General features: G+C 53.3%; 8 protein-coding genes across 8 annotated transcripts; 3 read left to right on the forward strand and 5 right to left on the reverse strand.

Moving 5' to 3' along the window:
- Window positions 1–179: 179 nt before the first annotated feature.
- J4E83_004635 (uncharacterized protein) lies at window positions 180–842 on the forward strand (the record flags this gene model as incomplete). Its single annotated transcript, XM_049331562.1, has 1 exon — window positions 180–842. One exon carries the CDS (start codon window positions 180–182, stop codon window positions 840–842), a length of 663 nt encoding a protein of 220 aa, XP_049189336.1.
- A 1,332-nt stretch (window positions 843–2,174) lies between these two features.
- Window positions 2,175–3,172, forward strand: RPL2 (60S ribosomal protein L2; the record flags this gene model as incomplete). Its single annotated transcript, XM_049331563.1, has 5 exons — window positions 2,175–2,276; window positions 2,348–2,408; window positions 2,466–2,560; window positions 2,616–2,921; window positions 2,972–3,172. The coding sequence occupies 5 exons, from the start codon at window positions 2,175–2,177 to the stop codon at window positions 3,170–3,172; spliced, it is 765 nt and encodes a 254-aa protein (XP_049189337.1).
- Window positions 3,173–3,534: 362 nt separating this feature from the next.
- J4E83_004637 (uncharacterized protein) lies at window positions 3,535–6,656 on the reverse strand (the record flags this gene model as incomplete). Its single annotated transcript, XM_049331564.1, has 3 exons — window positions 3,535–4,206; window positions 4,272–6,348; window positions 6,652–6,656. 3 exons carry the CDS (start codon window positions 6,654–6,656, stop codon window positions 3,535–3,537), a joined length of 2,754 nt encoding a protein of 917 aa, XP_049189338.1.
- A 154-nt stretch (window positions 6,657–6,810) lies between these two features.
- Window positions 6,811–8,302, reverse strand: J4E83_004638 (uncharacterized protein; the record flags this gene model as incomplete). The annotated part of the gene is made up of 5 exons (XM_049331565.1): window positions 6,811–7,360; window positions 7,413–7,704; window positions 7,765–8,016; window positions 8,066–8,226; window positions 8,289–8,302. 5 exons carry the CDS (start codon window positions 8,300–8,302, stop codon window positions 6,811–6,813), a joined length of 1,269 nt encoding a protein of 422 aa, XP_049189339.1.
- A 1,519-nt stretch (window positions 8,303–9,821) lies between these two features.
- On the reverse strand, window positions 9,822–12,500 carry J4E83_004639 (uncharacterized protein; the record flags this gene model as incomplete). Its single annotated transcript, XM_049331566.1, has 1 exon — window positions 9,822–12,500. One exon carries the CDS (start codon window positions 12,498–12,500, stop codon window positions 9,822–9,824), a length of 2,679 nt encoding a protein of 892 aa, XP_049189340.1.
- Window positions 12,501–13,400: 900 nt separating this feature from the next.
- J4E83_004640 (uncharacterized protein) lies at window positions 13,401–15,106 on the forward strand (the record flags this gene model as incomplete). The annotated part of the gene is made up of 3 exons (XM_049331567.1): window positions 13,401–13,403; window positions 13,468–14,964; window positions 15,017–15,106. The coding sequence occupies 3 exons, from the start codon at window positions 13,401–13,403 to the stop codon at window positions 15,104–15,106; spliced, it is 1,590 nt and encodes a 529-aa protein (XP_049189341.1).
- A 680-nt stretch (window positions 15,107–15,786) lies between these two features.
- J4E83_004641 (uncharacterized protein) lies at window positions 15,787–17,637 on the reverse strand (the record flags this gene model as incomplete). The annotated part of the gene is made up of 2 exons (XM_049331568.1): window positions 15,787–17,565; window positions 17,614–17,637. 2 exons carry the CDS (start codon window positions 17,635–17,637, stop codon window positions 15,787–15,789), a joined length of 1,803 nt encoding a protein of 600 aa, XP_049189342.1.
- A 2,236-nt stretch (window positions 17,638–19,873) lies between these two features.
- J4E83_004642 (uncharacterized protein) lies at window positions 19,874–21,415 on the reverse strand (the record flags this gene model as incomplete). The annotated part of the gene is made up of 1 exon (XM_049331569.1): window positions 19,874–21,415. The coding sequence occupies one exon, from the start codon at window positions 21,413–21,415 to the stop codon at window positions 19,874–19,876; it is 1,542 nt and encodes a 513-aa protein (XP_049189343.1).
- Window positions 21,416–25,032: the final 3,617 nt, after the last annotated feature.

A 25,032-nucleotide genomic window follows, 5' to 3' on the forward strand; every position in this document is an offset into this window, starting at 1 on the left:
GGTGCGAGATGTTTACAGCCTTTTAACCGTCAAGTCGTATATAGACCAAGGCTTGGAAGGACGATTAAGCTCACCACCAAGCATCTACACAAGCAGCCTTCACTTCCACATTCTCTTCTTCACTACCAATCAACGTTCTTTTACAACAAACCCACTTTTCCAACCTTTCAATCTTCAAGATGGTTGCCTTCAGCTCTATGGTCCTCGGCCTCACCGCCATTGCCGGCTCTGCCTTTGCCGCACCCACTGCCGATGTCCCTGACTTCGAGCTCGGCTCCAAGAGCCTCGCCGCCCGCCAGGACTACAACCAGAACTACAAGACCTCTGGCAACGTCCAGTTCAGCCCCACCAACAACGGCTACAGCGTCAACTTCTCCAACGCCGGCGACTTCGTCGTTGGAAAGGGCTGGAACAAGGGCACGACCCGCAAGATCAACTTCCAGGGCTCCACCACGCCCCAAGCCGGCACTGTCCTCGTCTCCGTCTACGGATGGACCACCGGCCCCTTGGTCGAGTACTACATCCAGGAGTACACCTCCAACGGTGCTGGTTCCGCCCAGGGCACCAAGATGGGCCAGGTCACCTGCGACGGCTCCGTCTACGACATCTGGAAGCACACCCAGGTCAACCAGCCTTCCATCCAGGGCACCACCACCTTCACCCAGTACATCTCCAACCGTGTGAACAAGAGGCCCGGCAGCGGCACTGTTACCACCAAGTGCCACTTCGACGCCTGGGCCAAGCTCGGCATGAACCTCGGTCAGCACAACTACCAGACTCTTGCCACTGAGGGCTGGGGCAACGCTGCTGGCAAGTCCCAGTACACTATCACCGGCTCATAGAGTGTTGACACACTTTTGTATGCGGGCCACTGAGTGGCCTTGGACAATCGACCTGGATCAAGCATTGATTTGTTCGCTGGCGCAATGCAGTGAACTACTGAAGAGCTTGGTTGTTGAGGGTTTTCTTGTTGTAGATTTTGGTTTCTATCGTTCTTTCTTTTCGATTCTTTGGGGGTCTTGACATACTCCTCGCATGTACATATTGCATCTTTTTGCTGGAAAAAATTCACTCTGGTCTGTTGTCTTGAAGACAGACAGCTATAAAACTTGTTCCTTCTTGCTTGTGACGTTTCTTGTGATGCTGGAGTGAACACCGACGACTGTGCAGCTTGGCGGGCGGCTCATGTGCGAACTTTCAACTTTACTACCAAGCCTAATACCCTTAACTTAATCCCTCTGGGGACGTAGATTCTGTGGACGATCAATGCCATAAAATCAATATTTGGAGTCGGTTGAGAAAAGACGCAGGTGGTGTAGACTTCATCGCGATAACTTCAAGGTATAGACATCTTAAAGACTGAGGTTCAATAATTCTTCCGAATGTACTGTGATGACGTAGAGGTGTGTATCCGCCTTACAACGGCTACGAACATGTGTTCAGTTGGTGGTTGTATACTTGCGCTGTTCTGCTACAACTTCAAATGCAGAATGGGTGCAGTTTTAGAAGGCCCGGATTCCGCGGTCCAGAACACAGCCGAATGCGTTGGTTGATAAATAGCAGTTGTGTCGCATATATACTCGCGGTATCTGCCTTGCGCTTCTTTCGCTCCCATCATGCACTGAGGCAATGTTAGTAGGGCATGTGCACGCAACATACAAACTCGGGAAGACAGCCATCGTGTTTCGCCGAGGGCAGACTCTCTGAAAACCTCAAAGCTACCACAATCATCGCGCATTTCAAGGTACAATTCAATGACCAGCGCGGACAATGCCCAGGCCTCAATCTGAGTCAAGGATGCATACTCTTCTCCGTTGGAACTTCTGGAATCCGGGCCGTGTAATTCGGTGATGTTCGTCTAACAAGCCACCGAAGTTGAGTTGGAACGCGTCTTCTCAACGAAGATTCGAGGGATGCGATGCTGATTTGGGGTTTCGTTTTGACGAACCCTGTTCCATGGTAACAGCCGACACGATTTTTTTGATGGACTCTGAGATTCGTAAATGACGCTCTTGCTGTTGTTGTTGATGACGAGCGTCCAGGGCTGTCGCCCACGTTGGAGAGAGTGGCCCGTGCACCCACTAAAAAATAAGCGACGTGGGCTCTTGTCGAAATACCTATCCATTGTGCGAACTCCAACGACCGACAATCCAACTCACATCAACACCGTCGTCATGGGTAGGGTCATTCGCAACCAACGTAAGGGTCGCGGCTCTATCTTCACGGCCAACACCCGCCTGAACAAGAACCCCGCCCAGTTCCGCACGCTCGACTTCGTACGTTCGCCGCCCGCACAATCGCGATATTGGACACACACATATTGGGAACAGAGGGCTAATGGGTGCAGGCTGAGCGCAATGGTTACATTCGGGGTGTCGTAAAGGAGATCGTCCACGACTCCGGTCGTGGTGAGTACCCAGCCGCGAATTGGACGTCTGGGCCATTTTTAACGATTTCGTGAACAGGCGCTCCCCTCGCCAGGGTCACCTTCCGCAACCCCTACAAGTTCAAGCAGAACACCGAGACCTTCATCGCCAACGAGGGCATGTACACTGGCCAGGTCAGTCGAAATACCCCGGGCCACAACAACGGGAATTATATCTAACATTGCCAAGTTCATCTACGCCGGAAAGAACGCTGCGCTCACCATCGGCAACGTCCTCCCCCTCGCTTCCGTCCCCGAAGGTACCGTCCTCACCAACGTCGAAGACAAGAACGGTGACCGTGGTGCGCTCGGCCGTACCTCCGGTAACTACGTGACCGTTATCGGCCACAACCCCGATGAGGGCAAGACCCGTGTCAAGCTCCCATCTGGCGCCAAGAAGGTTCTTCCCAGCTCATGCCGTGGTATGGTCGGTATCGTCGCTGGAGGTGGCCGCACAGACAAGCCTCTCATGAAGGCGTCGCGTGCTAAGCACAAGGTATGCATTGTGGTTGTATTGGCATCAGCGCAGTCACTAACACCCCACAGTTCGCTGCCAAGCGCAACAGCTGGCCCAGGACTCGTGGTGTTGCCATGAACCCCGTCGACCATCCTCACGGTGGTGGTAACCACCAGCATATCGGTAAAGCCTCGACCATCTCCCGGTACGCCACCCAGGGTCAAAAGGCCGGTCTCATCGCCGCGCGGAGGACAGGTCTGCTCCGTGGTACCCAGAAGACAAAGGACTAGAGTGGTGCTTTGTGATCTGGTGGCGTTGGTCTACGACAGGAACGACAAAGATGCGGTCGGTTATTCTCTCCATACCTCTATATGCGGGTGGCCGGGCGTTATAACGAAATGGAAACTTCTCGGCAAGCTAGGCTTTCTTCTACTGTGGCTTGCATGCATGATAGGTTCTTAGGGAATGTGATTCCGAAAAATGCATCTGGTCTGAACTTCTGACTTCGTCCACCATTCATCGTGTCTATGCTGTGACGTTGTGTTCTCATACGAAATATGTTTTATAGCAGATTCCTTGAGGTATTCATGTCGCATGAATACATCTCACGGCTTGATTCCTGGAATTGGACATTGCCACAGATCAACAACCCTCACGCTCCACCCATCTCCACATCGCCATCTCTGTCCTCAGCTTCGCTCTCAGTCCCAGTCCCACTACCCCCATCCCCATCTTCCTTGTCCTTCTTCATCCTATAGTCCATATCCAACACGCGATAATGTTTCCTATCATCGCCCAACACAACAATCACTCTCCTGCCCTTCCTGCCATTCACAACCAACTTCATCGGAGTGAACCGGCCTTCAAACACATGTTGCGTGTGCTTCTCAACCAACTCTCGCGTTACAAGTATCTTGTTCCGTGGCGACAACGGCGGTGTGCCCTGTGGGAGAAAGTGTTGCTGTAGCGAAGACTGCGGAAGCGGGGTGTAGGTGATGAGAGGGTGTTGGTGGGGTATGTCATTCGCGGCGGGTGTGTACGGTAGGGAGACGATGACGTTTGATAGCGATTTATCCTCCGAGGGGAGCTGCAAGAGGATGAGGAGACAGGCGTCGTCTGCGAACTTTGCGTCGAGGATCTTGATGTTTTCGGTCGAGGGAGAGGCGGAAGAGAAGTCAAGGGTGGAGATGGCGTAGGCGTGGATGTCGCGCTGTAGATTGGATATACTCTCTCTGTGAGAGAGGCGGTGGATGTGTAAGAGAGTTGGCGATGAAGGGGGTGAGAGCGCGATGTAGGTACTCATGCTGTCTGAGGTCGATGATGGCTGTGTAGTGTTAGTATTTGTGACTTCTGAAGCGTTGGTGAGGAAAAGGAAATAGAGCAGCATACCTCAAATACCATCCTCATATCCAGTGCACCCATCTCACCGGTTTCGTTCATCTCTTCGAGAACAACACCAGAGTTCATCTGGATGTTGGCTTCTTGCCACCTGCTAATCTGCTTCAGCAGCCCCGTGACACCTGTGCTCAAATGGCCGAGAACATGTTCAAGGCATAACGCCTCCTCTTTAAACGTCGCACCTTCTCTCAACAAATCGATAGCCTTCTTCGTATCATCATAGCTCGCTTCCTCCCTCCCCCTGGCTTTACCATCCAACTGCACCTCTGGTCTCAGGAACGGCGTAACATCCGACTTGGTAAGCCCATACTGGATATACGCCAGTACCTGCGAAACATCGACACCGGGGTCGCGCTGTTCCATCTCAGCTCTAGATTGCGAATCCAACTCCGTAGCCTCGAAGTCAATGGTGAATCTCAGCCATTTGCTAAAGCTGTGAAACTGCCTCTTCTCTTCTGATACGTACAGCATAGCTGTGTGGGCTAGCAATCGCATATTCTTCAGCGTCTCTAACAGCGATGAGAAGTCCGTCATTGGTCCGCTGAAGATCCAATCTCGGTCGTGGAATTGCGCAAGTCCACGCAAGCGCGAGATGACGATGGAGCAACGGTCGAGTGCTGGGATGAGGTTCTCGTGAAGCAGAGCAAGAAGCGTGGTGAAAGAGGAAGTAACGGTGTTGTCCCAGCGCTTGTGTCCTGCTTCTGCCAATTCGTCGACAAGCCATTCTTTGAGGACTGGGTTGCAGTTTCCTGTGCATGCTGTGTGGAAGAGGTTTGTGACAAGATCGCCTAGTTCCTTCTCTTCGAGTGTTTCGCTAATGTTCATCATGAATTTTCGGGGCAGGTCTTGCGCGTGCTTGAAGAAAGCGCGGACGCGCTGGAGGGTTTGGGTGATGTACAGGAGCAGGTTCTGCAGTTGTGATGTCTTTGCGGCAATGAGGTGCAGATAGATGCCTGCGGAGGGGATGAAGTTCAGTGTCAGAGGGATATAGGCGATGTTCTTCTTTTGTGACGAGGTGGTCGATGACGTTTGCATCAGGAGGCTGTGTGTACAGCTGTACGGATGACTTGTATGCAGTATTGGCGTGCTCGACATGTTCCAGGCCCTCGGGAGCTGGACGTTGACTGTTTCGAGCGAGTCGTATATCGAGGGGTGGACGGTTCCACGGTCGGTCAGTCGAATGAACATGTCGACAGAGTTGTGATCTTTCAGATGATGCGAATGCAGAAGCGAGTCCACCTCCGCTTGCGAACTGAACGCTCCAGTATCCGCCTGTGAGACGCGCATGAAGGGTAATGCTGGCGCAAGGGGGATTGCGGGGAGTTTGGGTAGCACTGATTCCATATCCATCATCGCAAGCTGATCCGGTAGGTCAGGCGCGATATCCAAGGTCTGGAAGTCCGGCTGTCGCTGCAGAAAGTCCTCCAGCGTGGTATCATCCTTAAACGCATCCCATTCCTCCGTCGTCGGATTGCCAAAGACATCGGTCTTCGCAGGCGTAACGCCGTTGGCATTCTTCGGTTTCAAGCCGGTGCGCTTCTTCACAGTCTCCACATTGATGAAGTTCAGGCCCCAGCCTATACACCTTACCCTAGCTGGATCCTCATCTTCTAGCATGCTACTAGTGGCGCCCTTGACTTCCGGCAACATGACGTCCTTGTGCGTAACCTTCCCCGTCTCGGCACTCGCCAAGTCTGTGCTTCCATCGCTCCAACTGACAGCGATGCTCTTGCCGTTGAACTCCCACTGCAGCGCATCAACGCGCAAATCCTCGCTCTTTCTTTTCAGTCCAAATGCTCTTTGACCATTGATCCGGTAGACGTCGAGGCTCTCCTCATCGGTGACTAGCGCTATGAGATCCATGGTAGGGCAGTACGAGATGAGATGTGGATGTATCGGGCGCAGCAAGATCTTCTCCGCTTGCTGCAACAACTGCGGCCCATTGCTCGAGTCGGTCGTGGCCATGGCTGTAAGTTTCCGGCCCCAAAGGCCGTTGCTGAGGAAGTCGGTTCGTAAGTGGAGGATGATGGTTTGTTTGTGCACATGGAAGTCGCGTTCTAGACCAGATCTGTGCCTAGCGCGCTCGCGCTATCACGTTGTTCAACATGACAAAAGCCAAGAAATGCAGGAACGGACAGTAAATTATCTTCAACATGGTATCATGCGAGATGCACTTCTCAAAGAGGTAGTAAAGTACGTGACACGTAAACTTGATGCCTGATAATTGAACATAAGAAATATTTGCAATTCGAGTGCCAAAGAAAGATACCATCCTTCCTCTATGCCTTCTGGGTATACATATCATGCTATCATAGTACAAGTACAAGTGGCCGGCACCTTGATCCGAGGCGCCTGTTCCACTACCCTAAACCCCATGTCACAAATTTCACCTCAAACGCCGCGATGCGATACGATGCAATTCCACAAACCAGTCGTGTCCTCAAACGTAGGACTTGTCTCCGTATGTGTTGAGACGCCCAAGACTGGCAAAAGCCTGCACCCATCGACTTTCATCATCAGTCTACCTGTTTCATCGGACTGACGAGTTCCTCTTCGGTTGTACCGACTCTTTTTGCACACGCCCTCTGCCTGTGCCACTGAGTCTACCGTTTAACCTTGCCTCCTCGTCGAAGCTTGTTCGTTTGGTGTTTTGGCCACCCTCCAAATCATCGTCGCTGTCGGCCAAATCTCCAAGCTCGAACTGGTTCTCAACGTCGTAGTCATGCATCAGCGCGCTACGGTCGCCAGCGTCCGCATAACTAGGCCTGCCATCACGGACGACGCCAATCGACTGTCGCTCAAACAGCTCTTCGCTGCGCCGCGCTTGCATACTGCGTCTTGTAGGGAAACCGGATATGGCGTCAGAAGGCGGGCCGTCGGTGAAACGCGAGCCGTATGCGTTGCTACCGTTGGGGTCTTCGCGCGAAAGGTTCAATAGATATACGCCGGAGAAGATGATGAGAAAACCACAGAGGAGGGAAATGGTATTGACGGCAGACGTGGTGTTGAAGCCTTGGAAGAGGAGGCAGGACGCGATGAGGGTGCAAGTCGTGAACATGACGTAGTAGAGCGGGTTGACACTGTAGTCGTGCGTTAGCACTCGCTGATGAAACTTGAGGGTGCAGAACGTACATGTTTGTCGAGAACTGGCTCAAGGCCTTGTTGAAGTAGTTCATCTGTGTGAGAATGCATCCGACCACCAAGATTACGAAGACGTATGTGGAGGGGTGCGTGAACTGGTTGTTGCCCGCGAATGTCATCTTGAGGGCGATACCGAAGGCCTTGATGAACATGATGGAAACGGAGCCGGCGGTCGAGCAAATGGAGAGGTAAATGAGCGGGTTCTTGCGACCGTACTTGGGCGCAACACTGTAGATCATGAAGATGCAGAAAACGACGCAGAAAGCGCAGTAGAAGAGGAATCCTAAAAACGTTGCGTTAGTGTCTGTCGTAGCCTTGACGGCAGAAGCGCGCGTAAACGTACCTGGCTGAAGCGCAAGGTTCAAGATCTCCTCCACAGACTCAACCTCTTTGTCCGGCGGCGCATGTAGCACGATAATGACAGATCCGATAAGACATATCGCGCAGCCAATCTTGCCCAGAAGTCCCAATTGTTCGTCCAGGAAGTATGAGCCGAGTACCGCACCGATAAGAACTGAAAGCGCGCCGAGAGGAGTTACGAGGATGGCAGGCGCGAAGGCGTATGCCGCGAAGTTGAAGATCTCGCCGAGTACCACTGTATGCTATCAGTCACGCACACGGCGTAGCATCGCGTGTGCACCCACTCGTTGTTATGCCGGCCCACCACACGGGGTTCTGTAGGTATCCAAAACCGTCGCCGTTGAAGCCCTGCTTCTCCATCGAGGCATTGAGGCCCTTCTTCGTAATGACAAAACTTGCGCCAATGGCTAGTGACGAGCTCACGGCCAGCATGAGTCCTACATATCTGTCCTTATCGTCAGTTCCTGGGGCTTTTCGTGCAGGACGGCGTGCCTTGGCGCAACGTACTTGTCTTCGACCATTTTGCCGGCTGTTGTAGGTCTATGCGACCTGTCTTGGTTCTTTGCGGCCAGGTGATATCAATATCGGCGTCGCTGTGAATGTGCGCAGGCGATGGCAACGGGCGTGGGTGGTGTGAAGCTAGTGCGCGGCGGTTGACGTTGGATTGCGTGGACTGGGGTTATCGATAGGCGCCTGTGTCGTGGCCTGCCGAAAAGGAAGGAGGGACGCCAGTGGAAGGAGCGATGATGCGCAAGCGCCGAGTTGACTGACTGAGCGACCGACTGCGACGGACGATAGATATGATATGCAGGTGCGATGGCAGATGCGACGGAAGAGGTGGTGGGTTGGGGATGCTTGCGCAAGAAGCGATTCGCGTTTCACCAAACGCTGTTCCTGAGCCGAGCCAAGGATCAAGTGACTGCAACAAAGGTGGGCGAGACGTCTAGACGTGTCGAGGGAGCAAGCGAGCGCGGGGGAATCTCGTGACCAAGGGCACGATCCAGCGACAATGAACGAGAGTGAGAACGAGTGCAATGATTCAGGACAGTGTTGTGATGATTGACCAAGATGCGTGCGCGTCTGTCTATCTATCGATAAACCGTTTCCCAACAAGGTGGCGTGCCGTATCGGTCTCGCCAGTGCCATGACCCCAAGGTTTCACGGCGGCTTGCGTCTTACGCAGGGGCTTCTTTTTTAGCTTCCCCTGTCCCCGTCCTCACGCCTCACCCACGCTAGGGTTAGAGCCTGTCGATCTCCTCGTCAGACAAAGACGCGGCATTCCATCCTGCAATATCTAGCCGCAAATATAGCTATAATTCTCCCTTGGCTTTGCGCGCCCTCATCTCTACAAGTGACATGTACCAGGAACAGCTGTGGGTGGAGTCAAATTGCCAATAGTGCCGTCTCCAGCTCGAGTGCTGCGCCTCGCGCTGATCTGTCTAGTTTCCTCAGGTGCAACCGAAATAGCATACCTCGTAATCGCTTCCCCACAACACGCGATCGAGAATGATTACGTCGCTGTACTGATCGTGGTTCACGTAACAAGTCACCACCGAGGTATAGCTAAGGATCGTTCTGTGCATGTGACATTTCGATTCAGGCTCTCCAACTCAGGGTTGAAAGTGCCTAGAGTCCCTTCAGGGTATCCTGAACTTCGACTCAAAACATCGGGTATATGGCTCGAGACACCTTAAGATTCCATCTTTCCACCACCGAATCCTCCACCGCCCCTGGACATATCATCCTGACCCCCGCATACTCCAAGAAATTGCGCAGAAGAAAGAAACATCGCCCAAATCGCAATCCCTGTAGTGGCAGGGCATAACGCAAAGAAAACGCGCAAGAAGATGCACTCTCTTACCTTTTGGTAACCATGTTCCTCCATAAGGTTTGGTATCCGGCGGCGCGCGCTGCATGGTCGGACCTGTTATTAGTATACATCATATTAGTTCAAGGGCGCACTGAGTTGAAGAAAGGGCGGAAATGAAGCTGCTTGTTAGTAGAGTCGAAAACCCGGTAGACTTTGAGGACGGCGGGCCTTCATACTCTGGGGCGCTTGGCGTCTGGTGCAAGATAGTCAGCGCATAAGTTTCGCTTGTGTATAAAGATCGTGAGCTTACCTATAGAGTCAGATGCAATATCCGCTCCATGTCCAGCCTCGTCGATGGATCGCTTTTGTCCTTGTGGGGACACATCATTGGCATCGTTTGACGAGGCCGTTGTAGGATCTGCAGCCGAAGACGTTGCGTTCGCAGTCTGTCCAGCCACACCGTCCTCTCCGTCTTGGGCGTCGGTGTGATCATGTGCAATGGCCGGCGTCTCTGAACCCTCTTGAGCAAGATCCGGGTCGGCGTCCCACTCAGGATTGTTTTCCAGATCCAGAAAGTCGTCCGTACCGTTCACATCGTTGCCATCCGTCACATCGGCGCCAGCAACGTTGAACTCGTCTCCATTCATAAAGTCCAGATCTGGCTGTTCGTCCAGGTCCTGGTACTCTTGGGTGGCGAAGTCTTGGTTAGTGTCGCCGTTGTATGCGTCTACACCATAGTCATCTGTTCCATCCGCTTGAAAGTCCTGGAAGGGGTCTTCTTCGTCGAAGGCTTGCACAAAGTCCTGGTACGACTGATCATTGTCGTCGTTGCCTTCGGTCTGGTCATGTACTGCTTCGCCATGAGGGTCTTCGCCGGCTTCCGCAGCGTTCTCAGCGGCATTCTCATTGTGGCTGAATGAGCCTACGGTGGAGCCATGTCCATCTGCGTTGGCAGATTCATCGCCTTGGAGCGTCGCGGACGAGGGCGAGGGCTCGTTAGCCGAAGCAACTTCAGCTTCCTTGACATCCACGACCGGTTCGTCCTCTTCGTCACTGTAGTCAATCAGGTCATCTTGCTCCTGCAAGCGAAGGGCTTCCGATTCGGCATCGGTCTTCTCGCTCGGTTTGGGACTCTCTTGTTGAGGTTGCTCTACAACTTCCTGAGGCTTTGTGGACACGTCACTAGGATTAGCAGCTTGCACACTGTGGCTTTCGTCAGGGGCCGGTGCTTGCTCCTCTTCTGGCAAATGTGCAACCTCAACCTCCTCGCGCTCTGCATCCTCCACGCCATCACCCTCTTGAGCATTCTGCTCAGTGGACTCTTCGTTTTGATCAGGCTCATCGTAAGAAGTATGATCGACCGATGTGTGCTCCACTTCGTGCACATGCACTCCCTCGCTGTCATGGGCCTCTTGCTCATCTTCTGCTTCGTCATGGTCATGCTCGCCGCGGTGGGCCTCTTGTTCATCTTCTTCTTCGTTGTGGTCACCCTTGCCGTCATGTTCTGGTGCCTGTGCTTCAGCATTCGCAGACTCCGGCTCCTCAACATGATCGCCTGCTTCTTCTCGCTGCTCACCGTACGCTTGATCCTGCTCCTGGGTGTCCCACTCAGTGGGCTCATCACTTGAAGCCCCAGCAATCATGCCAGCGAAATGTGTCTCACCAGCGATAACGGCAGCCTCAAAAGCAGAATAGCCGCTCCCTTGGTCGGCATATTTCGCGATATCTGAGAGCAGAGTAGCGAAGCGCGGTCGCAACATCAAGGAGATATAAAAGGAGTCTGGATTGTTGTTGCCATCTTGTGCATGGAGCGAACGGTAGTATCCCACAAGACGCTCAAGCGAAACAGCTACACATGCCGTGTTGTCTTCGAAGATTTCCAGATTCTGCAAGTGCTCGAATTTGAAGCCGATCTCTGTCTCGTTTGACACATCCTCACACAGGGACATACGGCATGCTTGGAAGAGGTCTGACAAACTAGCCTTCGCAAGCGAGATGTCCTGAATGAGCCAGTCTCCACTGTTGTCGTAGTCATGCTGTTTGAAAAGCCAATACTCTTCGCCATGGAGGTTCACGGTGACAGATGGAAATTCAGATGAGTCACTGTCATGATGCTCGCTGTCATCAACAGAAGCTTCTTGTTCATAGCCGTGGTGTGTCGAGTCTTGGTCTTGGGTTTCACCATCTGCATGTTGTTCCTGGCCTGGCAACATGACACCGCCGTCACCATCATCATTCTGACTATCTTCTTCGTTGGCGTCGACCGATTGCGAGTGGGGTGAGGGTGCGGCTTCATGCGCCGCTGCGCGCGTCGGGCTGTCATCAGCTACGGTCTGGGGCTCTCGGTGCGGGCTGGGCGACTTGTTATCTGCAGACATGGGAAGTAGAGCTTGCAAATCAGCGGGTATCTCATCTTGCTGTTCAGTCATCTCCTTAGGTAGTTCGTCATGTACCGCCTGCGCGTCCGAGTAGTAGCTTGCGTAGCTTTCGGTTCGCAGCCACGGTGAACGTAGCTCGGGGTTATGGTAGTCGTCGCCCTCCTCCTCGGAATAGTCGATTAGGTCGTCATCTTGATGCGAGGTATTCGTCTGGATCGGGGGAAGGTTGACTGCGGCAGGCTGTGGTGACTGTGTGGGCTGTGCAGACTGATCCGGCTGCGCAACAGGCTGGTCAACGAGTGTGACGCCTTGATCTTCCTGGAAGCTATAATCCTCTTCAATCACGTCCTCCTGGTCGACCATGAAATCGTCCTGCTCGCCAGGCACGGCCTGGGCATCCGCGTCGTTGACCGAGGCAGCATCGTTCATGGACATCTCTTCGTCCTGGGGCTGGGGAGGCGGGGGGTCGAGATCTAAGTCGATGTCACCATCGTCGAAGTCAATGCCGCCATCGTCGGAATGCAGATCCATGTTGTCGTCGTCGGCAGTTGAGAATTCAAAACCTGGTATTGTGTGTGCTGCGGCAGCCATGATATGCGATCAAGGGTGCAGGTGAGGCGTTTGCAGGCGTCGGTTTGTCGGTCGAAACGCGTAGAATAAAAGGAGTGTGGGAAGCGCGTCACAGCTAGGTGCGAGTCACTACGTGGGTGGCGATGCAGCAAACCGGGGTTTGTGGTGATTGCGCAGCGTCGCTCAGAGGCTAGAAGAGCATGGCGATAAGTTTCGCACGGGATTTACGATGGTGAGAGCCTGTACTCGGTGAGGATGAGGAGGCTTGTCTGGAAATTGGACAAAGGAAGCACGGTGGTGTTCGCGCTAAGATGGGAAAGTGCTTTGGCGCAAGCGGGCAAGTGGCAGGTGCTAACGTGGTTTCACTTACACTTGACGCGGATGCACTGTATAGTTTTTGAATGTTGCTGCTCGCGACGGCGCAACAAATATCTCGTGTAGAAAAGCGGGAGAAGTAGTCAAGTTGCAGCTTGCAGGTGTTGTCAAACAAGCCAGCGGAGGGGAAGCTGCGTCAGTGAGGATTTGCCGCTAGGCAGACGGAAGCTGCACGTGACCACAGGTGTCCACTTTGGAACCTCCAGGTGTTGCGACTGGTGCAGTTGGGCTGGCTCAGTGACCTGTCCAGCTCGCGTCCTGATTTTGATACAATCGTGTCGTGTTCTTGTTTCTTCGTACTAAATACGTCTTCTCATCCTCCGTAAACACGACAGGCGGAATTGTGTTCCTTAGCAACTTCCTGACGGACAATATTCCCCTCCACATTCGACAACGCGGCCTCAAGTCTAGGGGACATTGTACACGAAGCCAGTACACCCCAAACAGCACCACCAACCCTTGCGACTCCTAGGAACTCTAGATACAATGGTATGAGACCACGCATAAGACAATTGGTGCGCCTCCCTCTACAACACCAAGCTGACGAAGCCAGGTGGTCCTCGCAGCTTCAATATGCACCCGAGGCGGCAAGGCGGTCGTCTCCCGCCAGTTCCGCGAGATGCAGCGCTCCCGTATTGAAGCCCTCCTCGCCTCCTTCCCCAAGCTCGCCGATAGCGGAACCCAGCACACGACCTGCGAACAGGACAACGTGCGCTACGTATACCAACCCCTCGACGAACTCTACATGGTTCTGATCACCAACCTACAATCCAACATTCTGCAAGACATCAACTCGCTCCACCTGTTCGCTCAGGTTGTCTCTTCGATATGCAAATCCCTCGACGAGCGCGAGATCCAGAAGAATGCCTTTGAGCTTCTCACTGCCTTCGACGAGATCGTCACATTGGGTTACAGGGAGAACCTGACCATGAGCCAGATCAAGACCTTCTTGGACATGGAGTCGCATGAGGAGCGCATCCAGGAAATTATCGCACGGAATAAGGAGCTCGAGGCGTCAGAAGAGCGCAAGCGCCGGGCCAAGCAGCTCGAGATGCAAAGGAAGGAGATGTCAAGATCCCAGCGAGCAGGTGGAGGCATGGGAGGCGGTATGGGCAGCGGAATGGGCGGTGGCATGGGCGGTCGTTCACCTTCGTATCCTGCCTTCACACCCAGCGTGCCTACGACCAACGTCACCGACACGTACGACAGCTACGAAGCCGAAAAGAAGAAGGCCACCAGCAAGCCATTGGCTCTGGGCAAGAAGGGCATGCAGCTCGGCAAGAAGAACAAGACCAACAACATGTACGAGCAAGTCACTGGCGAACAAGCGCCAGCAGAGGAAGAACCGCTCGTCGCACCCAAGCCGTCTGCTCCCGCCGCGGTCGCTCCAGCAAGCGCCCGCCAATCCACTTCGACCGATCGCGAAGCCGTACACATCACGACCAACGAAACCATCTCCGCCCGCCTGGATCGTGAGGGTCTTCTCAAGTCCTTCGAAGTCAAGGGCGAGATGCAACTCAAGATTACCGACCCCTCCCTTACGCAAGTCAAGCTCGACCTGGCCACCGGTGACACTCGCGGCGCACAGCTGATGACACATCCCAAGGTTGATAAGGCGGTCTTCAGGAATGACAAGGTCCTTCAGTTGGCCGACACAAGCAAGGGCTTCCCTTCCAACATGGGCATAGGAGTCATGAAGTGGAAGCTGGCGCCACGGCCCGACGACATCTCCGACCCACCTATCACCTTCCGCGTATGGGTCGAGGACTCAGGCAACATGTACAACATCACTGTGGAGTACGAGCTCACCGGCGGTGACTCATTGAAGGATGTCACCGTCACCATCCCATACCAGACCGACGAGCCCAACGTTTCGAGTTTCGACGCCGTATACGAAGTCAGCGGTGACAGCATTGAGTGGAATATTGGTGCCGTGGACGATGCGAACAGCTCCGGTAGCTTTGAGTTTGAGGCACAGGCTGGCAGCGATTCTGAGTTCTTCCCAATGAACGTCCGGTTCAGCAAGGCCACACCATTCGTGGACGTCGATGTAAGTCGTCTTCCTATATACACCACGATTCTCAAGCTAATAAGCGCAACAGGTTTCCTCTGTAACCCTCCTTTCCATGGGCCAGGAGATCAGCTTCTCCAAGGACGTCAAGTCTGTTGCTGAGAACTACACCATCTCATAGAAGTCGGAATTACACGGTGAAGGTGCTAGAGTTGGACGATCAAAGAGCTAGTCGGAATGTCATATCAATAGCGCTTGTGTCTGGAGAAGACCGTTCAGATAGACCGAGCGGAATGAGAAGATTCACACTGAGCACTGCACTTTATGTGACCTCACGCATTTCGTGCAACCACTGAACCAAACCTTGAACATTGAAGCTTCTCCGTCAAGCAAGAGATGTATCTGCAATCAACAACACACAAGGAAGAAAGAACCATTATTGTCAGACATCTTGATTCATTCTCAACACCTTATGATGCTACTATCTACTCTCTCAAAACATCATTCTGTATCTATCTGTTCATGCTGTCTTCATATCTCCTCCAACCTCGTACAAACGTAGGTGTACGTGTGCATGGTATATCATTGATTCAAGTAAGCCTCCCCTGCAATGCGCTGCTAAGTCGCTAGATAATCGCGTCGATGGTATCTGAACAAGTGGGAAAAGAAAAACAAAAGCCGAATGCTGTACATGAAGAAAAAAAGCGTATCTGGAAAGGCGAAGACGCAGAGATCTATTCGGCCGTAAAAGAAGCTGGAAAAGGCGGACATGTCGCGAGAAGATATGCGAAAAGTAAATATCGTGGGCGTGGTAAGGTGTGCATGGATACCCGTAGCCATGAGCGGAATTGGGATGTCAGCTCAGATAACAGCATCGCCGAGAAAGGCAAAATCCTCCATAAGCGCATGCACACCACTCATCGAACTCTCCCTCTGCACGCTAATCGTACGCTGCAAGCGCTCCGTCTCCGCAACGACCGTCGACTCCGCAAGCGTAGTCTTACTCCCGACATCATGCTCGGGCAGACTATACTGGAAGCCAAGTCCAAAGCAAGCTGCTTGGCGCCTCGACGAGCGCCGCGACGACGCGTCAGAGTGCTGGGTCTCGACTTTGAAGAGGTCGGAGCCGAAGGTTGAGATGCGGAGTTCGTTGAGTTGGGGTGGGGTGGAGAGGCGGTAGGGGGATTGCACGTCTTCTTCTGACTCTGCTTCTTCTTCGTTGTCGGTGGTGTCGGTGGAGATTGTTTGGATTTCAGGGACCGTGGAGACGTGTTTTGGGGAGGTGGCTTGCCGGGGTGAGGCGTACGAGTAGTGGATTAGGAGGCCTTGGGGCGTGTCGATGTCGCTGTCGTTGCTGGTGAGGGAGCTGAAGGTGGGGGAGAGGACGGCGTCGTCGTTACTGTCCGAGATGGGTGAGTTGTAGCCGATGGAGTCGTTGCTCCAGGTGGAGAAGTGGCTGCGTGCTTTGTCTTGGAAAGACACGCTGAAGTTGTCGAGACGCTCGTCGTCTTCGTCTTCTTCGAACTCGTTTTCTGGCTCGCTGGCTGGTAGTTCGCTGATTGTGGCTTCGTTGCATGCGTAGAGTGGTGCGGGTATCAGGTAGCGAGGAAGGGCTGGGAGCTCTTTGTCCAGTGGTGACTGTCGGAGATTTGTGCTTTGGTTGCCACCGTGGCTTGAGGTAGGTCGCTCATTCGATATGGGAGCACCGAGGAAGGTCGACGGGCGTGAGAGTACGGGCGCAGATGGGGTGTCATCCTCCACTACGCGATCCTCCACTTCGAAGTCTTCTTGAAGCTTAGGAGACGAAAGCCAAGGGTCATTAGAGAACAGGTAATGTTGAGTTCGTCTTGTGTCGCTAGAGTTGGCACGAAGGCGACTTTGCTCGACCTTGAACTCGCTTGTGATCACAGTTGAGGGAACGTGTGAGCGGCGACGCCTGGTAGGGCGCTCATCAGGAGTGGGCAGCTCTGCAGGTCCGAACAATGAGTCGTGAACGGGATCAACAGGATGCGATGCTAGCGGGGAGAACTCCCTTCGGATGTTCGGTACTGCGCGCGACGTTGTTGTGGTAGGTATATCCACCTCTCTGATAGACTCGATTGAGGGTCGATACACAGACAGCGGAATGAGGTTGAGCTCCTCTCCTCCACTGACAAGTACTGGCGCACTGATATCTAGCTCTCTGGTCTTTGATCCGCTGCGATTCCTCGAAGCAGATCGTTTCGATGCCAACTTCTCTTTCAGAACCTTGAAGTCCGGGAAGATGGGAGTAGACGGCATGTAGGGGGATGCTGATGCGCTTCGGGCATGGCGCACTACATGTGGAGACAGTAAGCCTTCTGTGGGTGGATGCGTCGCCGACTTTGGGGTCCAAGGTGAAGGTAGAGGCAAGGTGTAAGCCTCATTACTGCTACCAGATCTCGAAGGCAGTCCAGGCCTTAGACTCGCAGGTGGTACTGGAGTCAGATACCTATCTTTGGGGTCGCGTGTGAAAGCGGAAGAGGTATCTGAGATGCTGCGGCTGTGTCCCCCTTCACGGGGCACATCCAAGACATTAAGGCGCTGCCCTGGCAGAAGAGGACAAAACGTCGTCGACTCCTCGGAAGGATTGTGACATTCATCATCCTCATCGACCTTGTACTGTATACTGTCAGTAAGTAAATTCAACATGCAGTGTAGCTAACTTACGTAGTACCAGTAAGTCCCACCCATCTTGAGAAGTCCGTCCCGCTTGGGTGTTTGTTGGTCTAGATCTCCGTCGCAAATGATATCGGAAAAGGTAAAGCAGCCTTTCCAGATATTTCGGCCCCCGCGTACGTCGAGTTCTAGTGGATAGGGTCGCGAAAAGTTGTCCCAAGATCCAAGTAAGACGACACTGCGCAGTGCAGCCGGGCAGTGACTTGATGCAAGAATAAGTGACTGCCTTAGAGTGAGGCACAGAGGGGGTAGACATACAACAGAAAAGTGTGGAGCGTAGTGTTGTCCATGGCCATTATGTCGGGTTAACCTAAGCTGATAACAGCAAGGACTACCGGCGTTGAAGCGCGTATGCGTCTAAGCCCTGGCCACCTCTGATGTGTCGCATAGAATCGTGGGTGTCAATTATAGAAGTGCATGCAGGTCGGTGAGTTGGATGTTTTAGCCCGCTCCTTCTGTATGGTCGCGTCGGCGAAAAGTCCAGCCAGCAGGTGAATGATTGGTGCGCAATAGCAAGCGTTTGGAGAAAATGCTGAAACTGGCCTACTGCGCGTATGTATGATTATGGCGAGGTTGACTAGGGACGTCGCAGTCCGAGGAATCAGATCAACTCGGAGAATTTGTGAAGCAAACAGAGGCCGGTTGTTTTATGCAGCTCGTCACCGGCAGACAGTAAATGTTGGAGTGTGGGGACAGAGCCTCAGTCGCGGTGGTTCAAGATTGGTCGGATTGGCGCCTGTGGATGGTGTTGGTGTGTAGCGTGGAGGATGCAGCCTCAGCGCTTAGCATAGACGTTCAAATCGCTGAAATGTCGTTTAGGTGAAACACGGTATCAGGAGGGGTCCAAAAGCGAGTGAATGCTGTGTAATTTGGCGTATGAGAAGAGAAGAGACAAAAAGATGGGTCGCAAGTCAAAGATGTAGTTCGGTACTAGTCGGGCAGGAACCAAGCGGATGACAGCCACTGGCGCTTTCTTGCTGTGATAGGGAAAGAGTAATCGTGAGGGAAGAATCGGAGATGCAGCTGAAGAGTTGATCCCAAACACGCCAAATGCGAGGCGCATTATTGGGCTTATGTCATGGGCTTCATTGGCCGCCAACGCTGGCCGAAGAGGAGACACTTCAGCTCCTTCATTTCCTCAGCCGTCCAGTCCATCTGCGAAGATTTGGAGGGAGCTGGGGACCGTTGCAAAGTAAGGGACCGAACCGCTAGTTGCTGTTCTCCTCACTTGACAAGACCGGTTGACCAGCATCATGCCGCGCTGCAGTTTCGTAAAGGCACCGGATCTCGACATCGTGGGTTCAGGATATCGGCATCTCGTTTTCGGGAGCAGGAAGCAGATCGCACGGCAGCTCCAGTTCCCCTGTCGTAAGCAGCCAACGGCATGCCAGACACGACTCGATTGAGCGCGCGGTTACTGCTGCGACCGCCACACGGCCGCTTAATTCGCGGGCCCCTGACACGATCGTCGGAGAAGATGAAGCGACCCACTCACAGCCCTGCCATCTTCCACGAGGGCTTCCGCGCTAGATTCCTTCAGCTTCCCTGGTGCATGCAATCGTTCGAGCATGGCGCATAACCAGGTGCTGCATGGTTTGTCGTTGCTAGGGGAGTTCGTCGTCCGGATCCTTCTTCGTAGCTTACAACAGGTATTCGGTGCGCGAGAGAGCGGGGGAACCACCTGAGCACCTGAGCACCTGCCATCGCGACAAAACCAGATTTTAGTGCGACCCACTGGGCACCGAACTCTTCGAACCAAGTTTTCTCAGAGAGCGTCACAATTCCGACACAGCTCCTAGCGCCGGTTGCGGCACAGCCTTGCAGATAGAAGTGGAGGCCATCGCCAACCACGACCGTCGGAGAGGTGCTGCATGCTTTGGAAACCCCGGGGCTGGTTCCTAGCGGCATCGGTTGCACCGCGATGACGGCGGATGAGCTATCAGGTAGCGATATACAGCAAGCGAGCGCATGTTGTTTTCTTTGCCGCAGCGTATACAGGTTTCAAAGAAGGGTTATGCAGTCATAAAAGATTTTGCTTATTCTATCGCAAAGGGTTGGTGGCTGAAGGCGGCGTGTCCAGGCGCCGGCATGCAGGGCAAAGTTTGAGCAGGAACCAGCAACGTGATACGACAGTGATGACTAGCATTGCATGTGAGATATTTGACAGGCTTTCAAAGCTTTGCACTCCCCAGCGCATGCATGGTGCATGTATGACCAGCATCTAGTCCTTCCGTCAAATCCTCCTCCAAACCTACTGAAAACTGGTTTCGAGAATCTCTGGCTTGCGCTCCTCCAAGTCCAGTATCATCTGTCCAAACAGCCCATTCGCCCACGAGAACCACTGCCTCGTCCAGTCACTCTCGTTGAAGCTGTTGATACTCTCGTGGATCAACCCCAAGCCATCTGTACTGCTAACAATCTGGGCTAGCTCGTTCACGATCTCGCTCTCGTCGTCGCTCGTGAAGATGCGAACAATGGAAGCCATCGGCCAGGCCATGCCCGGTCCCTGGTGCGGCCCACCAATGGCGTTGATCACGGGACCTCTCATAAAGTAAGGGTTCATGGAGCTGAGCACGAGATCGCGCGTGTTCGCATACGTCTCCTCGTTGACTGGATATTTGAAGAACGGCGCTGAGAGGAGACCCGGGATGTTGGCGTCGTCCATGATGTTGCGCCCGCCGAAGCCATCGACCTCGAATGCGTAGACCTTGCCGTATACCGCGTGGTCGACGGTTCCGTGCGTCTCGATAGCGTTGCGCACCGATTCTGAGAGCCCGGACATTCTCTTCGAAAGTGCTGCAGAGTTTGTGGCATTAAGTTTGCCCATAATCTCAGCCGTTGGAGCAAGGTATGAGCTAAACATCATGTTGGCTGGGATGTAGAGCTGGTAGATAGTGGCATCGTCGCTCGGTCGGAACGCGCTCCGGATCAAGCCAGTGCCGTTGGCAACGGGATTGCCGATTCCGTCGTTCGAAAGAGTTTCGGTCGCTCGGGTGGTGGTTCGTTCCCATGTGTATGGACTCTGCAAGACTGCTCCGTCTGCGCCATAGGTAGGAAGCATCATGTCCTCGGCTACATCCAGTACCGCTTCGACAGCTTTCACCCACTGGAACTTGCCAAAGAAATCAACATCGTTGGTAGCCTCATAGTAGTCGGCAGATATTTGTAGAAACGCTGCAAGCGAGTCGAGCTCATACTTGCATTCGAATACGGTGCTGTTGTCAATCTTGGGAAAGACGATATCTTCGTTGGCAGAGTCGTTCTCTGCCGGAGGAACACCGCTTTCGGGAGGCGGTTGGAAAGAGTTGCAATACGGCGCTGCAAGCAGGTATCGCGCCTGAAGGTTGATGACTCCCCGGTACAAGCTGGCGATTGAGTTGGGATCGCTGCTGGCGTTCAACAGCGGTAGGTAGCTTTGTAATTGATTCGACGAGTCGCGTAGCCACATCGCGTTGATGTCTCCAGTGATAATGAACGTCAGTTCCTCCTCTGTGTTGTTGGCAGCGTAGCCCTTCCATTTGATGGCCGTGTCGAGCGTGTTGGGATAGGCGTTCTGGAAGAGGCGGTACAGGTCCGGATCCTTGATTACATTTTCCATGCGCGCAACAGTATCCTCCAGGCCTTGCGATTTGAAAGTTCGACATTCTTCGGACGGACGTTGGTAGGCGAGCTGGTTTTTGCCGGAACTCAGAGGTTCATGAACCTCCAACGCGTAGTCCACGTATTCTGGACATTGCGCTGAGATGAGCAATGGTATATTGGAGAGCGCGCCGAGTACCATGAGGTTGCGCATCTTGTCGGATGATAACAAGGCAGTCTTGAGGAGCCAGAGAGAAGTACCGAAGACAATGGGCAGCGAGGACCGCTCTAGAGTATATGTTCGGGGCTATGACGGCACACATGGATCGTCATGGTCACCCACTGTCTTTGCTCCATTCGCTGCCTGTTCCTCCGAATTGGAGGTACCCCGCTTATGGATCTGGTGAGCATCGACGGCTTGGCAACGGATGCAACATTCACTGAAGCTATTCGATGGACCCACGAGGTCGAAAGCACGGCGACGTCATTTAGCTCGTGAGCCGGGCCGAACGGTCAGCAGACTGGAAATTGGTATTCAGAAGAAGAAGGTAGTATGAGAGCTCACGGATGAGACTCCAGGTATGTTGTTTGTCGATTGACTCCAACGCGTAAAGTGCCGGCAATTTGCGAGGTCATAGCTGGGGTGCATGGAGGTTTGACGATCTGCGGGGTGGCTGGCGCACCAACACTTTCAACGAAGACAACCAATTTCGCAACACGTATCTGAGTTTAACAGAAGAGCGATGCTTGAATAAACTTTTTGGAGTATTTGGAAATGGTAAATGACTTGCTTTTGACAGCGTAGAGACAGGAAGCCTTCCAAAGTTAAGTGAGAGCGCTCTGTGCCTATATGCCACAACAGGCTAGCGCGCCTACCCCAAGGAAGTGGACCGAAAGGACGCTGAACTTTCAACGCTCTTTCACTAGCCTCGTAAAACCTCGCGCTTCCCCATATTTCCTCCATCACGGTCTCCGCCTGGAAATCGAAACTGACACGAACTTCACTTGAACTCTAGAAAGGGACATGATGAATGTCGGTAGATGCAAGCCAAAGTACAGCGCATCCTCTACACCCGCCGCCTTCTTCCAACCACGAAAGCATGTCTATGCCCAAGTCTTGCTCATCCCGAGACGTAATGGTAAGCTGACAGCCTCAATTGGAGCGCGCGATACCGGCCGCATTGAAGATACCAGAAAGCTTGATGCCATACGAAGCTTCTGTCTTTTTGGTACAGCTGCAAGAATTCCTTCTTTGATGAGCAGTCCAGAAGAGTGCCGTTCTTCACCTAAACGTCTAATCGACTAGCATGGTCCAGGCGTTAGCCCAAAAACCCTGACTCAAGCGTACCTGGATGGAACAATGATCCACTGGGAATGTAGAGTAATCATCATCTTTGTCTTGTGGTGAGTTCATCCGTAGAGCGGAACCTTGCGGCCTGTGGTCGAACACAGCTGATAGCTCATCGCTGCCCCAGACACGGAACGGCTCACAAAGAATACAGTCTGGGCTCAAACCAGCGTACAATTAGACTTTCGGACCCTGCGCATATCACTAAACGACTGCAAGACTCAGCTGTGGCTGTGGCTGTACCCAGCTTCTTGGGCATCTCTCGGCCATTCGGAAACGGAATCTTGGTCGTCCGAAGAGGCTCCAGTGGCCCAATCCGTCTTTCGTGCTGACATATGAGTCATGTCCATGCTCGGGAAACTTCTAAGATATCACGGATACTCCTTGCACGTCTTGCGATGTCGTCTGTCAAAGTCACCGGGATGTTGCGGTTTGCTACCAGTTCACGCTCATGGCAACGACCGCATGCGTGATAGAGTGAAGAACTTGCACTGCATTGTTCGGAACACTACATCAGTCAAGAGGTATAAAACCCTTGGAAACTCCAATCTACCCTTATGGAAACCATGTCCCGGAACCCCGCCCCAGAACTATCTGTCCGTCTCGGACCACCCCGCTTTCCCGGGAGGTTGACAGCATTCTGATCGTGAGGTAAAGATTTTCCCCTGTCGATCAGTGGCTTTGCAGCCACTTCTCCTCGATCGTGAAGTATCTGGAGGAGGAAGGCTTCGACGAGTGGGGTCCGTCAGGCCGGGAGTGGTGGTTGATCCGTCGAACGCTTCTTATCACCCAAACAAAATTCCGAACATCTCTTATGAGGTCTAATCCAATACAATTGCAAAAGTAGTGCCTCTCGGTCGTTTCGTAGTGTCGCGTCGCTGTTCATCCTGTTGTAGGGCCTCACGCCCTCTCAGGCCGCATGTGTTGCAGTCTTATTTGGCATCCACCTCGACGAGGCTGGAGGGTGCTCGGTTTCTCATCCGTACGTAGTGTTGCTACCGCTTGTTCAAGTCAGCTTGAGGCTACACTCACAGGTGAAGCGACGTCATCTTACCTTGGACTCATCGGTGCGTGACCCAGGTTGGACTGAAAATAGGGCTTTGGCATGCCCAGCTGGGGTAGCTTGCGCCAACTTCGTTCCCGCACCTCTCGCATATAGGAGTCTTGCTCTGGGCTTCTGTGGAAACGTCTTGAGTCATCTTCAGGCTCTCCGCCGTAGAACCGGTAGACAGCGAAACCGCAGCAGACGAGCGCGCCTGCTCCGAGGATAACGAGAAATATGATGAGGGCTGGGGCGATGTCGAAGCCCATGTTGTTTCTTTTTTGAAGATACATTGTGACTGCGGAGGAAGGGGTATATGCTGTGGTACAGAATCTCGTGCGACGGGAGCGAGTGATATAGAGATGAAGTAGTGTTTGCTGTGGTGACACGCTCACGATCAACAAAGGTAAGGCAGAAAGTGAGCCTAATGCGCGGAGGTTCCGGAAGCTGCAGGAGTGACAAGAAAAAGACCGAGGGGATGGTCAGCGTTGCGCTGACGACGACGAAATAGTATGGTGTGATGCGGCAACGTCCCACAGACACCGAGTTGCGAGACCCTGCGTGCCACGATCACTTACCTATATACCGTTACAGCTATCGCTTCGGGAACCGCAAGGTCTTCCAGATCGTGCGTCTGATGCGAACCAAAGACCCAATCGGTTGCTAGGAGGATGCGACCCTTTCATCATGCTATTGGCTGCGTCACATATTCACGTGCCTGGGCAGCCAGTAAAGCTGCGTTACCCCACCTATCGACCACGTCTAAGACCAGTTGGCACTCGGAAACGCGTAACACCCCAGCTTCGTCTGCTGCGTAGACACGCGTGGAAGTGTGGTTTCCGGACAGCCCGGGGAGGCTATGTCGACCAGAAGGTTTCGGACCTGAACTTGGCCCGACTCTTGGAGCCTCTGGTTTCCTTAGCTTTGTATACTGCGATATGTCCTCCTTTTTCTTCTGCCTCTGGGCGCAATTTTGATGCGAATATTTCTGTCTTTTGGGGCTGTGAAGGTGAATGTTCGCTGGGGACGCCTGTGGTGGTACGGTCTTACTTAGCCTTGGTGACGCGTCATCCGCACCTTCCAGGCATGCCGAGCGTCAGATTCCCCACCTCCTCAGGCCAACAGCGAGAGCATCAGCTTTCTTATATGAAGATGCGACACTCAGTGACGCAAACTTTGTTCCTGGACGATGCGCATCGTTCGCCGATCGTGAGGCACGTCAGAGCGATAAATTTAGCATAACAGCGATGACGTCGCACCGTCCCTCGCGCCCGCCCTGACGATCTCTTGAGCCCAAGCTTCTTACACCTTCGACGTCCTTCTTCTGGTCCTCCTCTTTGACACTCTGGTTGTTGAGATGAGATTTTACTGATTCCAATGGTTGCGATACACTGAAGCCAATGCTTACAATCGACACGTGATCCTCTTTGACGCAGATGCG

Source organism: Alternaria metachromatica (genome assembly GCF_023757995.1).
Source record: "Alternaria metachromatica strain BMP 0045 chromosome Unknown scaffold_8, whole genome shotgun sequence".
NCBI lineage: Eukaryota > Fungi > Ascomycota > Dothideomycetes > Pleosporales > Pleosporaceae > Alternaria > Alternaria metachromatica.